At 48.3% G+C, this 15,782-nt stretch overlaps 1 protein-coding gene across 4 annotated transcripts in view; it reads right to left on the bottom strand.

Moving 5' to 3' along the window:
* The window catches only part of pou2f3 (POU class 2 homeobox 3), an 83,098-nt gene that overhangs the window by 28,005 nt on the left and 39,311 nt on the right, over positions 1–15,782 (bottom strand). For all 4 annotated transcript variants that reach the window (XM_038779606.1, XM_038779605.1, XM_038779607.1 and 1 more), the window contains 4 exons: positions 15,490–15,595; positions 13,318–13,409; positions 12,500–12,694; positions 4,919–5,060 (listed from right to left, as the gene is read on the bottom strand). In XM_038779606.1, coding sequence (XP_038635534.1) covers positions 4,919–5,060; positions 12,500–12,694; positions 13,318–13,409; positions 15,490–15,595 — 535 coding nt within the window. The remainder of the gene's footprint in view (positions 1–4,918; positions 5,061–12,499; positions 12,695–13,317; positions 13,410–15,489; positions 15,596–15,782) is intronic.

Here is a 15,782-nt window from a genome sequence, read left to right as displayed (position 1 = left end):
AACACAATCTTCGCTCTGTTCGGTTTCCCCGCCTACATCCACAGTGACAGGAGATCCTCATTCATGAGCGATGAGCTGCGTCAGTTCCTGCTCAGCAGGGGTATCGCCTCCAGCAGGACAACAAGCTATAACCTCCGGGGAAATGGACAGGTAGAGAGGGAGAACGGGACGGTATGGAGGGCCATCCAACTGGCCCTACAGTCCAGGAACCTCCCAGCCTCCCGCTGGCAGGAGGTCCTCCCTGATGCACTACACTCCATTCGGTCACTACTGTGCACCGCCACTAACAACACACCCCATGAACGTCTCTTTACCTTCCCCAGGAAGTCCACATCCAGGGTGTCGCTCCCGACTTGGCTCATAGCTCCAGGACCCATCCTGTTCCGTAGGCACGTCCGACTCCACAAGGCGGACCCGTTGGTGGAGAGGGTACAGCTGCTCCATGCGAACCCCCAGTATGCCTCCGTGACGTACCCCAACGTCCGCCAGGACCTGGCACCAGCAGGCTCCACACACACACAACCCTCCGACCCGGCGCCACCCTCCCCTCCCCTGGCGCTTCCAGCAGCAACCCCCCCAGGACCATCTGTCCGCCCCCTGCCCACGCCCGAGGATGAAGAGGATTCCGGCACGCTCCCTGAGGCACCGAAGATCAGACCAGCATCGGCATCGCCGCCACCACCACGTCGCTCCCAGCAGCACATCAAGGCCCCGGACCGGTTAAACCTCTAACTGGTCCACTGGACTTCAAAAGACATTTTTTTTTCTCCCAAAAGTTGTATATGTAAAATTCAGTTGTTGTCTATAATTCTCCACCAGCCCCGCTGGACTCAATTTTAACAGGGGTGAATGTGGTAAACCATTGTTACCCCTGTATTAGGTGATGTATGGTAGGACCTGTACTACAGGTACGACAGTAGTCCCTGCCTGCTGGCTCCGCCCAGTAGGTAGAGTATAAATATGTGTGTCCTCCGTGCAGCAGCCATTTCGCCAGCTGCTGTGGGAGGCCACACATCTTAGAGCAATAAAGCCTCAGTTGTATTCAACTCTCGTCTTTGTGCAATTGATTGTGTATCAGGAGGGAGTTCCAGGATGTTGCCCAGTGAGAGTGAAGGAACGGTGATATATTTCCAAGTCAGGGTGGTGACTGACTTGGAGGGGAACCTCCAGTTGGTTGGGTTCCCAGGTATCTGCAGGTCTTGTCCTTATAGATTGTAGTGGTCATGGTTTGGTGCGGTCGAAGGAATCTTGGTGAGTTCCTGCAGTGCATCTTGTATATGGTACACACGGCTGCCACTGTTCGTCAGTGGTGGAGGGTTTGAATGTTTGTGGGAACAATCAAGTTGGCTGCTTTGTCCTGGATGATGTTGAGCTTTGAGTGTTGGAGCTACACTCATCCAGGCAAGTGGAGAGTATTCCATTACACTCCTGACTTGTGCCTTTTAGATGATGGACAGACTTTGGGAGGGTCAGGAGATGAGTTACTCCTCATAGGATCCCTAGCCTTTGACCTGCCCTGGTAGCCACAATATTAATGTGGCTAGTCCAGTTCAGTTTCTGATCAATGGTAACCCCCAGGATGTTTATTGTAGGGGATTCAGCAATGTGAATGCCATTGAATGCAAGGAGCGGGGTTAAATCCTCTCTTGTAGGAGATGGTCATTGCCTGGCACTTGTGTGGCACGAATGTAACTTGCCACTTGTCAGCCCCGAGCCTGGATATTGTCCAGTTCTTGCTGCATTTGGACATGGACTGCTTCAGTGTCTGAGGAGTCGCGAATGGTGCTGAACATTGTGCAATCATCCGCAAACATCCTGTTGAGACCATCAATTCACGCGACACGTGGTTAGAAGTGAACAGCGGTTTTAATCGTCTTACAACAGAGCCTGCCTGTGATGAGATGAACTTGAGATGAACTGGCAGCAGGCTCACAGCACTGATCTTTATACTTCCGTTTGGGGGAGGGGCCATGGGCGGGGCCATGGGCGGAGCCAACGGTGGAGCCCAGTACAAACTCCTCATCTCCCCCTATGGGCAGGGCCGCGCGATTACACACAATCCGGTACAGAGTACAGGCTCAATACATGTGGTACAATACAGTGTGAATTACTGAGGTTTATAATTCACCACACATCCCCACTTCTGACCTTATGATGGAAGGGAGGTCATTGATGAAGCAGCTGAAGATGGCTCGATCTAGGACACTACCCCGAGGAACTTCTGCAGTGATGTCCTGGAGTGGAGATGATTGACCTCCAACCACCACAACCATCTTCCTTTGTGCCAGGTATGACTCCAACCAGGGGAGAATTCCACCCCCCCCCCCCCCAACTCCCAGTTTAGCTCGGGCTCCTTGATGCCATACTCAGTCAAATGCTGCCTTAATGTCAAGGGCAGTCACTCTCACCTCACCTCTGGCATTCAGCTCTTTTGTCCATGTTTGAACCAAGGCTGTAATGACGTCAGGAGCTGAGTGACCCTGGTGGAACCCAAACTGAGCGTCCGTATTGCTGAGTAAGTGCCGCTCGATAGCGCTGTTGACAACTTCTTCTATCACTTTGCTGATGATGGAGAGTAGACTGATAGGGCGGTAATTAACTGGGTTGGATTTGTCCTGTTTCTGTGTACAGGACCCAACTGGGTAATTTTCCACATTGCCGGGTAGATGCCAGTGTTGTTGCTGCACTGGAACAGCTTGGCTAGGGGTGGGGCAAGTTCTGGAATACAAGTCTTCAGTACTATTGCCAGAATATTGTCAGGGCCCAGAGCCTTTGCAGTATCCAGTGCCTTCAGCCATTTCGCGATATCACGTGGACTGAATCAGATTGACTTGAAGACTGGTATCGGTGATGCTGGGGACCCCTGGAAGAGACAGAGATGGATCACCCACTCGGCACTTCTGGCTGAAGATTGTTGCAAATACCTCAGTCTTGTCTTTTGCACAGATGTGCTGGAATCCTCCATTATTGAGGATGGGGATATTTGTGGAGCCTTCTCCTCCAGTGAGTTGTTTAATTGTCCACCACCATTCACAGCTGGATGTTGCAGGACTGCAGAGCCTAGTTCTGATCCGTTGGTTGTGGAATCGCTTGGCTCTGTCTATTACTTGCTGCTCATGCTGTTTGGCCCACAAGTAGTCCTGTGTTGTAGCTTCACCAGGTTGACACCTCATTTTTCAGTATGTCTGATGTTGCTCCTGACATGCTCTCCTGCACTCTTCCTTGAACCAGGGTTGATCCCCTGGCTGGGTGGTAATGGTAGAGTGGGGGATATGCCGGGCCATGAGGTTACAGGTTGCGGTTGAATACAATTCTGTTGCTGCTGATGGCCCACAGCACCTCATGGAGGCCCAGTCTTCAGTTGCCAGATCTGTTTGAAGTCTGTCCCATTTTGCACGGTGGTAGTGCCACACAGCCTGATGGAGGGTATCCTCAATGTGAAGATGGGACTTTGTCTCCACAAGGACTGTGCAGTGGTCAGTTTTACCGATACTGTCATGGACAGATGCAGCTGCAACAGGCAGATTGGTGAGGCTGAATTCAAGTATGTTTTTCCCTCTTGTTGGTTCCCTCACCACCTGTTGCTGTCCCAGACTAGCAGCTCTGTCCTTTAGCACCCGGCCAGCTCGGTCGATGGTGGTACCACTGAGTCATTTTTGATGATAGACATTAAAGTCCCACCCAAAGCATATTCTGCACCCTTGCCACCCTCAGTGCTTCTTCCAAGTGGTGGTCAGCAGGAGGTTTCCTTGCCCATGTTTAACCTGAAGCCATGAGACTTCATGGGGTCCAGAATCGATGTTGAGGACTCCCAGGGCAACTCCCTCCCGACTGTATCCCACTGTGCCCCCACCTCTGCTGGGTCTGTCCTGCCTGTGAGACAGGATATACACAGGAATGGTGATAGCTGGGACATTGTTTGCAGGGCATGATTCTGTGAGTATGACTATGTCAGGCTGTTGCTTTACCAGTCTGTGAGACAGCTTTCTGGCACAAGCCCCCAGATGTCAGTATGGAGGACTTTGCAGGGTCGGCAGGGCTGGATTTGCCGTTGTCATTTCCGGTGCCTGGTTCGATGCTGGGTGGTCCGTCCGGTTTCATCCCTTTTGTTTTTTCGTAGCGGTTGAATACAACTGAGTGGCTTGCTAGGCCATTTCAGAGTGAACCACATTGCTGTGGGTCTGGAGTCACATGTAGGCCAGACCGGGTAAGGATGGCTGATTTCCCAGATATTTTATTGAGTTTAAATTCCATTGCCTGCCACAGTAGATTCGAACCCAGGTCCCCAGACCTTTATCCTGGGATTCTGAAAGGATGAACATTAAATAAGATGGACGGGAACACCTGAATGTCATTAGATCACAGAGAAAAAGGACTTATCACAAGCTACCATCTAGAAGGACAAGGTTAGCCGACATATGGTAACACCACCACCTGCTAGTTCCTTCCAGGTCACTCACCATCCTGACTGGAAGTATATCACCATTCCTTCATTGTTGCTGGGTCAAAGTCCCAGGACACCACCCCAACAGCACAGTGGGTGTACCTACAGCAGACAGACGGCAGCAGTACGAGGCTTCTGAAGGGCAATTAGGGATTCAGGGATGAGCAGTAAAAGCTAGTCTAGCCAGGTGTGTCTCACAATTGCCAGACATTTCAAAGTTAGTACTTTGAGTGCAGTCACTGTTGCCATGTAAGAAACACAGCAGGCAATATACACAAGAGTTTAAATTTACCTCTTGCAAACATTAAAGGAGGGAGACACTTTTGGAAGAATCTGCTGAGAGATGTTTCAAAGATGCCACCATGTAAGAGTCAGTGCACCGGAGGGGGGGGGGGGGGGGGGGGGGGGCTTGCTCTGATGTTACCCTGTTATCCATTGTTACCCTGGGGGCGAGGGGAGGGTGAAGAAACTCACCTGCATCGCTCAGCCACTTCTCCAACAGCGGTTTAAGTTTACACATGTTCTTGAAACTTAAGTTCAAAGCCTCGAACCGGGAGATTGTCGTTTGACTAAAATCATTTCCATACAGTTTGCCCATTGCTAATCCCACATCACCCTGTGAAAAATTAAAAAGATTTTAGTGACATAGGTCTGTTCCTCACTTCTCAGTGATGAAATGTTGTCATTTTCCTCGCAATGTAATATTAACTGTCCATTTTACCAGGCTGTAAAATCATAGGTCCTGTGTAAAAAGGAGCTCCTAGGTTACTAGTCTAGAACTAAGCTCGTGCAGAGCTCCTGACCAAGCAACCACCAAACAGAATTGAGAGTTTGGAGAATTTTTCTACCAAAAATGAGAGAATAATTACTGCACAGGGGGCCATTCAGCCCATAAGTCTGTGCCAGCTTTACAAGAGCAACTCTGCAAGTCCCACTCCCACACCTTTCCCTTGCAAATTTCCTCTTGAAAAAGGGAACTGAATTATTACCCAAAGGCCACATTTGACTCTGGTTTCAACACACAGGCAGTATATTCCAGATCCCAACCACTTGCTGCATTAAAATGCTTTTCCTTTTTACAGTTCTTTTGCCATTCCCCTTAAATCAATATTCTCCAATTCTCAAACTCACCACCCAGTTTCTCTCCATCTAGTCTGTCCACACATGCACCATCAAATCTGCTGCCACCATCCCTTTTATTCCATGAACTTTGCTGACAAGACTCCAAAGTGGCACTTTCTAAAACACCTGATGGAAATTCATGTACACCACATCGACTGCATTACCCTCATCAACCCACGTTGTTGCCTCATCAGAAAAATTCCAAAGTTATAAATAAAAATAACAGAAGATACTCAACAGGTTAGGCAGCATCTGTGGACGGCAACCCAAAATGGCAACACTTTCCAGATGTTTTATCAATGGATCTGAAATTCCACCAGCTGCCAAGGTGAGATATGAATCCATGTCCCCAGAGCTGTAGCTTGTGTCAGTGATGTTACCACTACACCACTGTTTCCCCAATGGGCATGTTTGTGGAGCCTCTTCCTCTGGTTGGACAAGAAACCAAGAGTACTGTATCAAGTTTGCTGACACTAAAGCTAGGTGGGAATGTAAGCTGTAAGGAGGACACAAAGACTACAAAGAGAAATTACAGGTTAAGAAAAGGCAGCATGTGACAGATGGAATGCGTGAGGAAATGTGAAGTTGGACCCTTTGGTCGTTTGAATCGAAAAGCAAATGTTCAATACCTTCTTAAAAAATGATTTATTAGTTTACCATACAGGTACAGCAAACAATTAGGAAGGCAAATGATATGTTGGCCAGGTTTTCGGAGTAAAATAACAAGGAAGTTTTGCTACAATTGTAAAGGTCATTGGCAAGAGCACACCTGGAGTACTGTTGCAGTTTTGGTCTTCATATTCAAGGAAGGATTGGAGACGGTACAACGAAAGTTAATTGTTCCTGAGAGGAGAGGGTTGTTCTGTGCTAAAAAGCTGCTTAATTGAGGCTATGACCTCGTAGACAGGAAGGCTGCTTCCCCAGCTCGGGAATCCAAAACAAGATGGCGCTTTCTCAGGTTGAGGGATCGATCATCTGGACCGAAAGGAGGGGAACCTCTTCACTCAAAACATAGAACATACAGTGCAGGGGGCCATTCGGCCCATCGAGTCTGCACCGACCCACTGAAGCCTATCCCCGTAACCCAAAAACGCCTCCTAACCTTTTTGGACACAAAGGGCAATTTATCATGGCCAATCCACCAACCTGCACGTCTTTGGACTGTGGGAGGAAACCCACGCAGACACAGGGAGAACGTGCAGACTCCGCACAGACAGTGACCCAATCAGTGAATCAAACCTGGGACCCTGGCGCTGTGAAGCCACAGTGCTAGCCACGTGTGCTACCGTGCTGCCCAAAGGGCTAAATATTCTCTACACCAGAGTTGTGGACGCTCAATCATTACGTATATTTAAGTCAGAGTTAGAAGATGTCTCAGGGAATCAACAGGCTAAAAACTGCACTGAATGTGGAGCTGGCTCAAGGGGCCACACGGTTTACTCCTATTCCCATTTTAATGGGATGTGAGAGTTGTTGGCTAGGCCAGCATTTATTACCCATTGCTAATTACTAATAATCTTTATTAGTGTCACAAGTAGGTTTACATTAACACTGCAAAGAAGGGCAGCACGGTGGCACAGTGGTTAGCATTGCTGCCTACGGCGCTGAGGACCCGGGTTCGAATCCCGGCCCTGGGTCACTGTCCGTGTGGAGTTTGCACATTCTCCCCATGTCTGCGTGGGTTTCACCCCCACAACCCAAAAGATGTGCAGGTTAGGTGGATTGGCCATGCTAAATTGCCCCTTAATTGGAAAAAATAATTGGGTACTCTAAATTTATTTAAAAAAAACAAAACACTGCAAAGAAGTTGCAATGAAGTTACTGTGAAAATCCCCTCGTCTCCACATTACGGCACCTATTCAGGTACACAGAGGAAGAATTCAGAATGTCTAATTCACCTAACAGCACGTCTTTCGGGACTTGTAGGAGGAAACCGGAGCACCCGGAGGAAACCCACGCAGACACGGGGAGAACGTGCAGACTCCGCACAGACAGTGACCCAGCCGGGAATCGAACCCGGGACCCTGGTGCTATAAAGCAACAGTGCTAACCACTGTGCTATCATAGTGCAGTGCTGCCTTCTTGAACCATTGCAGTCCCAGAGTTGTAGGTACAAACTCGCCAGGGCCCAAAAAAAGTGAATAGCGGCGGGGAACTCACCGGCTCTGAAAACCCCGCCTCAACTTAAACTTAGACATTTTTGGGGAGAATCGTGCCCATAGGGTTCTTAAGGGTCTTGACAGGGTAAATGCTGAGAGGATGTTTCCCTCTTGGGAGAGTCTACGACCAGAGGACAGAGTCTCAGAATAAAAGGATGCCAATTTAAGACTGAGATGAGGAGGAATTTTTTCTCTCAGAGGGATGTGTCTTTGGATTGTCGCACAATGTCCGTTCGTTCATTGTCGCAGTGTCTGCATGGTCTCGCCAATGTACCACGCCTCGGGGCATCCTTTCCTGCAGCGTATGAGGTAGACAACATTAGCTGAGTTGCATGAGTATGTATCACATACCTGGTGGGTGGTGTTCTCACATGTAATGGTGCATTGGTGAGACCATGCAGACGCTGCAACAACAGATGAATGGGCATCACACGATAATCGCCAGGGACAAATATTCCCTTCCAGCGGGGAACACTTCAGCAATCAAGGACATTCAGCCTCTGATCTTCGGGTAAGCGTTCTCCAAGGCGGCCTTCAGGATTTGCGACAACGCAGAATCGCTAAGAAGAATCTGACAGCCAATGTCCTCACACATGTGTACGGTCTCAACTGTGATCTTGGATTCATGTCTCATTACATTCACCCTCCCCCCCCCCCCCCCCCCCCCCCCCCATCTGGCCTGGGTTTGCGAAATCCACCAACTATCCTGGCTTGAGACAATCCACACCTCTTTAACCCGTGATTATCCCTCTCTCCAGTCGCATTGTCTGGACCTGTAAAGACTTAATTACCCGCAAAGACTCGCATTCAAAGTATCATCTTGCATCTTTGACTTTGTCTATATATGTGTTTATGGAACCCACCTCTTCATTCACCTGATGAAGAAGCTGTGCTCGAAAGCTAGTGATCCCAAATAAACCGGTTGCTTTATTTTAACCTGGTTATTTTAATCTGGTGTTGTAAGACTTCTTACTGTGATCTTTCTTTCTGTTCGGTATGACTCCAACCAGTGGGGAGATTCCCCCCGCCCCAAAATTCTCATCAACTCAAGTTTTGTTTGGCTTATTGATGCCATACTCAAATTAAATGCTGCCTTAATGTCATGGGCAGTCACTCTCACCTCACTTCTGGAATTCAGCTCTTTTGTCCATGTTTGAACCAAGGCTGCAATGAGGTCAAGAGCTGAGTGACCCTGGCGGAACCCAAACTGAGCGTCCATGAGCAGGTTATTGCTGAGTTAGTGCCGCTTGATAGCACTGTTGATGACTCCTTCTATCGCTTTACTGATGATTGAGAGTAAGTCTGATAGGGCAGTAATTGGCTGGGTTGGATTTGTCCTGCCTTTAGTGTACAGGACACACTTGGGAGATTTTCCACGTTGCCGGATAGATGCCAATGTTGTAGCTGTACTGGAACAGTATGGCTAGGGGTGCGGAAAGTTCTGGAGCACTATTGCCGGAATATTGTCAGGGTCCATAGCCTTTTCATAATCTATTGCCTTCCGCCATTTTGTGATATTATAGTGGGGAAGTGGGGACCTACTGAGGAGACCGAGATAGATCATCCACTCGGCATTTCTGGCTGAAGATTATTGCGAATGTCTCAGCCTTGTCTTTTGTACAGATGCGCTGGGTCCCTCCATCATTGAGGATGGGGATATTTGTGAAGTCTCCTCCTCCAGTGAGTTGTTTAATTGTCCACCACCATTCACAGCTGGATGTGGCAGGACAGCAGAGTTTAGACCTGTTCGGAAGCTATCCCATTTAGCACTACGTTAGTGCCACACAACACGGTATAGTGGGTATCCTCAATGTGAAGATCAGACTTTTTCTCCAGAAGGACTGTGTGATTGTGATTATGATCATGGACAGAGGATTCTGCAGCAGGCTGATTAATGAGGAGGAGGTCTGGTATATTTTTATCTTCTTGTTGGCTCCCTCACCACGTGTCACAGGCCCAGTCTAGCAGCTATGTCTTTTAGCACTCAGTCTGCTGTGATGCTACTGAGCCACTCTTGGTAATTAGCATTGAAGTCCCCACCCAGAGTACATCTTCAGTGGTTCCTCCAAGTGGTGTTCCAACATGGAGGAATGACCCGATTCATTAGTTGATGGCGGACGGTATCTGATAATCAACAGAAGGTTGCTGTGCCCAGGTTTGACCCGAAGCCTATGGAACTTCATTGGAGTCCAGAGTCAATGACTCCCAGTCAGTGTTGAGGCTCCCAGGGCAACTCCCTCCCAACAGTGTTCTATGTTCTAAGTGTGAGGTTGTCCATTTTGGAAGGACAAATATGAATGCGGAATACAGGGTTAATGGTAGGGTCCTTGGCAATGTGGAGGAGCAGAGAGATCTTGGGGTCTATGTTCATAGATCTTTGAAAGTTGCCACTCAAGTGGATAGAGCTGTGAAGAAGGCCTATGGTGTGCTAGCGTTCATTAGCAGAGGGATTGAATTTAAGAGCCGTGAGGTGATGATGCAGCTGTACAAAACCTTGGTAAGGCCACATTTGGAGTACTGTGTGCAGTTCTGGTCACCACATTTTAGGAAGGAAGCTTTAGAAAAGGTGCAAAGGAGATTTACCAGGATGTTGCCTGGAATGGAGAGTAGGTCTTACGAGGAAAGCTTGAGGGTGCTAGGCTTTTTCTCATTAGAACGGAGAAGGATGAGGGGTGACTTGATAGAGGTTTATAAGATGATCAGGGGAATAGATAGAGTAGACAGCCAGAGACTTTTTCCCCGGGTGGAACAAACCATTACAAGGGGACATAAATTTAAGGTGAAGGGTGGAAGATATAGGGGGGATGTCAGAGGTAGGTTCTTTACCCAGAGAGTAGTGGGGGCATGGAATGCACTGCCTGTGGAAGTAGTTGAGTCGGAAACATTAGGGACCTTCAAGCGGCTATTGGATAGGTACATGGATTATGGTAGAACAATGGAATGTAGATTAATTTGTTCTTAAGGGCAGCATGGTAGCATTGTGGATAGCAGAATTGCTTCACAGCTCCAGGGTCCCAGGTTCGAGTCCCGGCTTGGGTCGCTGTCTGTGCAGAGTCTGCACATCCTCCCCGTGTGTGCATGGGTTTCCTCCGGGTGCTCCGGTTTCCTCCCACAGTCCAAAGATGTGCAGGTTAGGTGGATTGGCCATGAAAAATTGCCCTTCATGTCCAAAATTGCCCTTAGTGTTGGGTGGGGTTACTGGGTTATGGGGATAGGGTGGAGGTGTTGACCTCGGGTAGGGTACTCCTTCCAAGAGCCGGTGCAGACTCGATGGGCCGAGTGGCCTCCTTCTGCACTGTAAATTCTATGAACTGTATACCACGATACCAACACCTGTGCTGGGCCTGTCCTGCTGGTGGGGAAGGTCATACTCAGGAGGTGGTGATTGTCGCCTCTGGGATGATACCTCAAAAGTTGTGATTCTGTGAGTATGTCTATGTCAGGCTGTTGCTTGGCTTGTCTGTGAGACAGCTCTCCCAATTTTAGCCCGAGGCCCCAGAGATTAGTATGGCGACTTTGCGGGGTCGACAGGCTGGGCTTACCACAGTTGTTCCCAGTGTCGAGGTCAATGCTGGGTTATGCATCCTGTTTCTTTCCTTTTTATTGTCTTTGTAGCAGTTTGATGCAGAGCGGCATGCTGGGGGCATTTATGTGGACCTAGAGTCACATGTGGGCCAGACCACACTGAGGACTGCAGATTTCCTGAGGGAACCAGATGTTTTTTTTAAAACCAGATGGGGACCATCATAGTTTCATGGTCATCATTAGTCTTTATTGGGTTCAATTTCCACCACCTGCTGTGACATGATTTGAACCCAGGTGTGTGGATCACCAGTCCAATGACAAACATTTATGCTAGCTCCCATCCACTAGAATCATAGACTTTGCAGTGCAGAAGGAGGCCATTTGGCCCCTGGAAAGAGCCCCCGACTTAGGTCCACGCCTCCACCCTATCCCAGTAACCCCACCTAACCTTTTGGACACTAAGGGGCAATTTATCATGGCCAATCCACCTAACCTGCAACTCTTTGGACTGTGGGTTGAAACCGGAGCATCCGGAGGAAACCCACACAGACACGGGGAGAAGGTGCAAACTCCACACAGACAGGGACCCGAGGCCAGAATTGAACCTGGGGCCCTGGAGCTGTGAGGCAGCAGTACTAACCACTGTGCCACCCTCCATATTAGTTGTTTAATTGTCCCCCACCATTCACAATTAGATATGACAGGACTGCAGAGTTTTTAGTGGCTCTACTGGTTCTGAAATGACTTTGCATGTTTGGTTCATTGGTTAGCAATGCAGTGTTATTGGTGCACTAGGCTGGCACCTCAGTGTTCTTCCCGGACATACTCTGTGCCCAGGAGTAAGGGACATGCCAGGTTATGGAGGACATACTCTGTGCCCAGGAGTAAGGGACATGCCAGGTTATGGAGGACATACTCTGTGCCCAGGAGTAAGGGACATGCCAGGTTATGGAGGACATACTCTGTGCCTAGGAGTAAGGGACATGCCAGGTTATGGAGGACATACTCTGTGCCCAGGAGTAAGGGACATGCCAGGTTATGGAGGAATGCAATTCTGCTGCTACTGATGGATGTCCAATTTTGAGCTGGTGCACCTGCTGGAAAATGTACTGTTTACCCTTCTGACAAGTTTTACACAGCTCTTTCATGGCACAGAATGCCCAGTTTTACACAGCTCTTTCATGGCACAGAATGCCCAGTTTTACACAGCTCTTTCATGGCACAGAATGCCCAGACCTTGTGCTTTTACCTGCGTGAACCCCAGTTTAATCCGCCTTTGCTTGAATGTTTTTGCAAATTGTTCAAGCTCCTCTAGGTCACTGGGTTCATCCGTCTGGACAGATGTGATGTGTTTTGGGGCAATGTGTTTTTGGATCTGCATTGGAGGAAGAGTTTCCAAAGGAGATTCCAGGGCCGAGCCCATGACACTTGGCCGAATGATTGCCTGTGAAGTTAAAATAAATTCAATTCATTGATTCCAGCAGAAAAGTTACAGGATCTTGAGTGAGAAGAACGTTTAAATTCTTCACAAGAAGTAAGATTTTCAGCAAGAAAGCAGTTTGATCTGGAAACAACTTTCACCACAAACTTCTAATTGTTAAAATCCCAATTCCATTTGCACAGACCGAAATCCCCACAAAGGCCTGGGACATTGGTCCCCATCTGCAACATTCTCGGATGGTCAATGGCAATTTGCATTTTAGCATAGTCTGGAAGGTTTTTAAAAATTAAAATCCCAAGGGGCAATTTAGCGCGGCCAATCCACCTACCCTGCACATCTTTGGGTTGTGGGGGCAAAACCCACGCAGACACGAGGAGAATGTGCAAACTCCACACGGACGGTGACCCAGAGTTGGGATCGAACCCGGGACCTCGGCACTGAGCGGCAGCAGTGCAAACACTGCGCCACCGTGTTGCCTGGTCCAGACTATGCCACAGTACACAATTACAGAGCAGCAACCAGCTGAGCTCCAGGAGTTAAGTGTAAGCTGAAAACTGCCCCTCAACTCAGAATGAAGCTGCTTTAAAGAGAAAATATAAATGGAAGAGTTTACAAGGTTCACTAACCTGTGGAGTGATCCCCATGCCAGGCTGAGATGGCAGGAGGCTACCCTGTGATTGCTGGGATAACGCCAGCAGATTTGGAGATTGCAGCGAACCTGAGAAAATATTACAAACCATCATGAGAATACACAGATGACCTATTGGGAGACAAAAGTCAAATTCAAAACAAGCAATGAAATGCAAGGCAGAGTCCTGTTGTAATTATCCTCAGGATTGGCACCAGGTTACAGTGAGAGGAGGAAGAATGGGGAAGATGGTGAACAGTGTGTCCCTCCTGTAGAAACACTGATCCAATGGCTACTGGTGACATAACAAGGAGCTAGTATACAGTGAATGGTAGAACCTTCAAGAGTATTGACAGTCAGAGAGATCTAGGTGTACAGATCCACAGGTCACTGAAAGGGGCAACACAGGTGGAGAACATAGAACAGTACAGCACAGAACAGGCCCTTCAGCCCTCGATGTTGTGCCGAGCATTGTCCGAAAACCCACTCCCTGTCATTCTGGTGTGCTCCATGTGCCTATCCAATAACCGCTTGAAAGTTCCTAAAGTGTCCGACTCCACTATCACAGCAGGCAGTCCATTCCACACCCTAAAGATCCTACCTCGGACATCCCTCCTATATCTCCCACCCTGAATCTTATAGTTATGTCCCCTTGTAACAGCTACATCCACCCGAGGAAATAGTCTCTGAATGTCCACTCTATCTATCCCCCTCATCATCTTATGAACCTCTAGTAAGTCACCTCTCATCCTCCTCCGCTCCAAAGAGAAAAGCCCTAGCTCCCTCAACATTTCCTCATAAGACCAATCCTGCAAACCAGGCAACATCCTGGTAAATCTCCTTTGCACCCTTTCCAATGCTTCCACATCCTTCCTATAGTGAGGTGACCAGAACTGCACACAATACTCCAAATGTGGTCTTACCAGGGTCATGTATAGTTGCAGCATAACCTACGCGGATATTCTACGTTCTATGTTCTATCAGTGCTGGGACCTTTGCTGTTTGTAGTATATATAAATGATTTGGAGGAAAATGTAACTGGTCTGATTAGTAAGTTTACAGATGACTCAAAGGTTGGTGGAATTGCGGATAGCGATGAGGACTGTCAGAGGATACAGCAGGATTTCGATCGTTTGGAGACTTGGGCGGAGAGATGGCAGATGGAGTTTAATCCGGACAAATGTGAGGTAATGCATTTTGGAAGGTCTAATACAGGTAGGGAATATACAGTGAATGGTAGCAACCTCAAGAGTATTGATAGTCAGAGATCTAGGTGAACAGGTCCACAGGTCACTGAAAGAGGCAATACAGGTGGAGAAGGTAGTCAAGAAGGCATACAGCATGCTTGCCTTCATTGGCCGGGGCATTTGAGTATAAGAATTGGCAAGTCATGTTGCAGCTCTTTAGAACCTTAGTTAGGCCACACTTGGAGTATAGTGTTCAATTCTGGTCGCCACACTACCAGAAGGATGTGGAGGCTTTAGAGAGGGTGCAGAAGAGATTTACCAGGATGTTGCCTGGTATGGAGGGCATTAGCTATGAGGAGCGGTTGAATAAACTCGGTTTGTTCTCACTGGAACGACGGAGGTTGAGGGGCGACCTGATAGAGGTCTACAAAATTATGAGGGGCATAGACAGAGTGGATAGTCAGAGGCTTTTTTCCCAGGGTAGAGGGGTCAATTACTAAGGGGCATAGGTTTAAGGTGTGAGGGGCAAGTTTTAGAGGAGATGTACGAGGCCAGTTTTTTTTTTTACACAGAGGGTAGTGGGTGCCTGGAACTCGCTGCCGGAGGAGGTGGTGGAAGCAGGGACGATAGTGACGTTTAAGGGGCATCTTGACAAAGATATGAATAGGATGGGAATAGAGGGATACGGACCCCGGAAGTGCAGAAGATTTTAGTTTAGTCGGGCAGCATGGTCGGCACAGGCTTGGAGGCCGAAGGGACTGTTCCTGTGCTGTACTTTTCTTTGTTCTTTTTTCATATTCCCACGATCCCAGCAGATTCTCACAATTCCTAGTCAAGTAAGGGGAAAACCGAAGTGGTAATGAAGCGATGTGCCTACTTATTATTATTACATACTTTTATATTGTTCCCATTACAGCAGGGTGGCTGCAGCACAGAGATACAATGCCATTGATCAGTAACCAGGCAGGGACAATAGGCCTTACCTTGCTGGGTGTGTTGTGTCTGAGGGAGCAGGAATGTTGCTGCAGTTTGCAGGTGATGCCCCGGTACCACCACAAGCTGCTGCAGTGTATGCAGTGGCTGCAGATCCTGAACATAAACAAGGCATTTGTCAACATCTGATCCCTCCGTTTCTCGTCAGTAACTGCCCTGCACCCCACCCACCCCCTGACAATCCTCACCCCTCTTTTCAAACAAGCTCAGGTTTATCTTTGATGTGATAAAGAAAAGTTTCCTTTGATAAGGAAAATAGTCAGTGATTCAAATAAATCCAATC

Source organism: Scyliorhinus canicula, chromosome 19 (assembly GCF_902713615.1).
Source record: "Scyliorhinus canicula chromosome 19, sScyCan1.1, whole genome shotgun sequence".
Taxonomy (NCBI): Eukaryota; Metazoa; Chordata; class Chondrichthyes; order Carcharhiniformes; family Scyliorhinidae; genus Scyliorhinus; species Scyliorhinus canicula.
The sequence above is the reverse complement of the archived record's forward strand: the minus strand, read 5'-3'. Positions and strand labels throughout refer to the sequence as shown.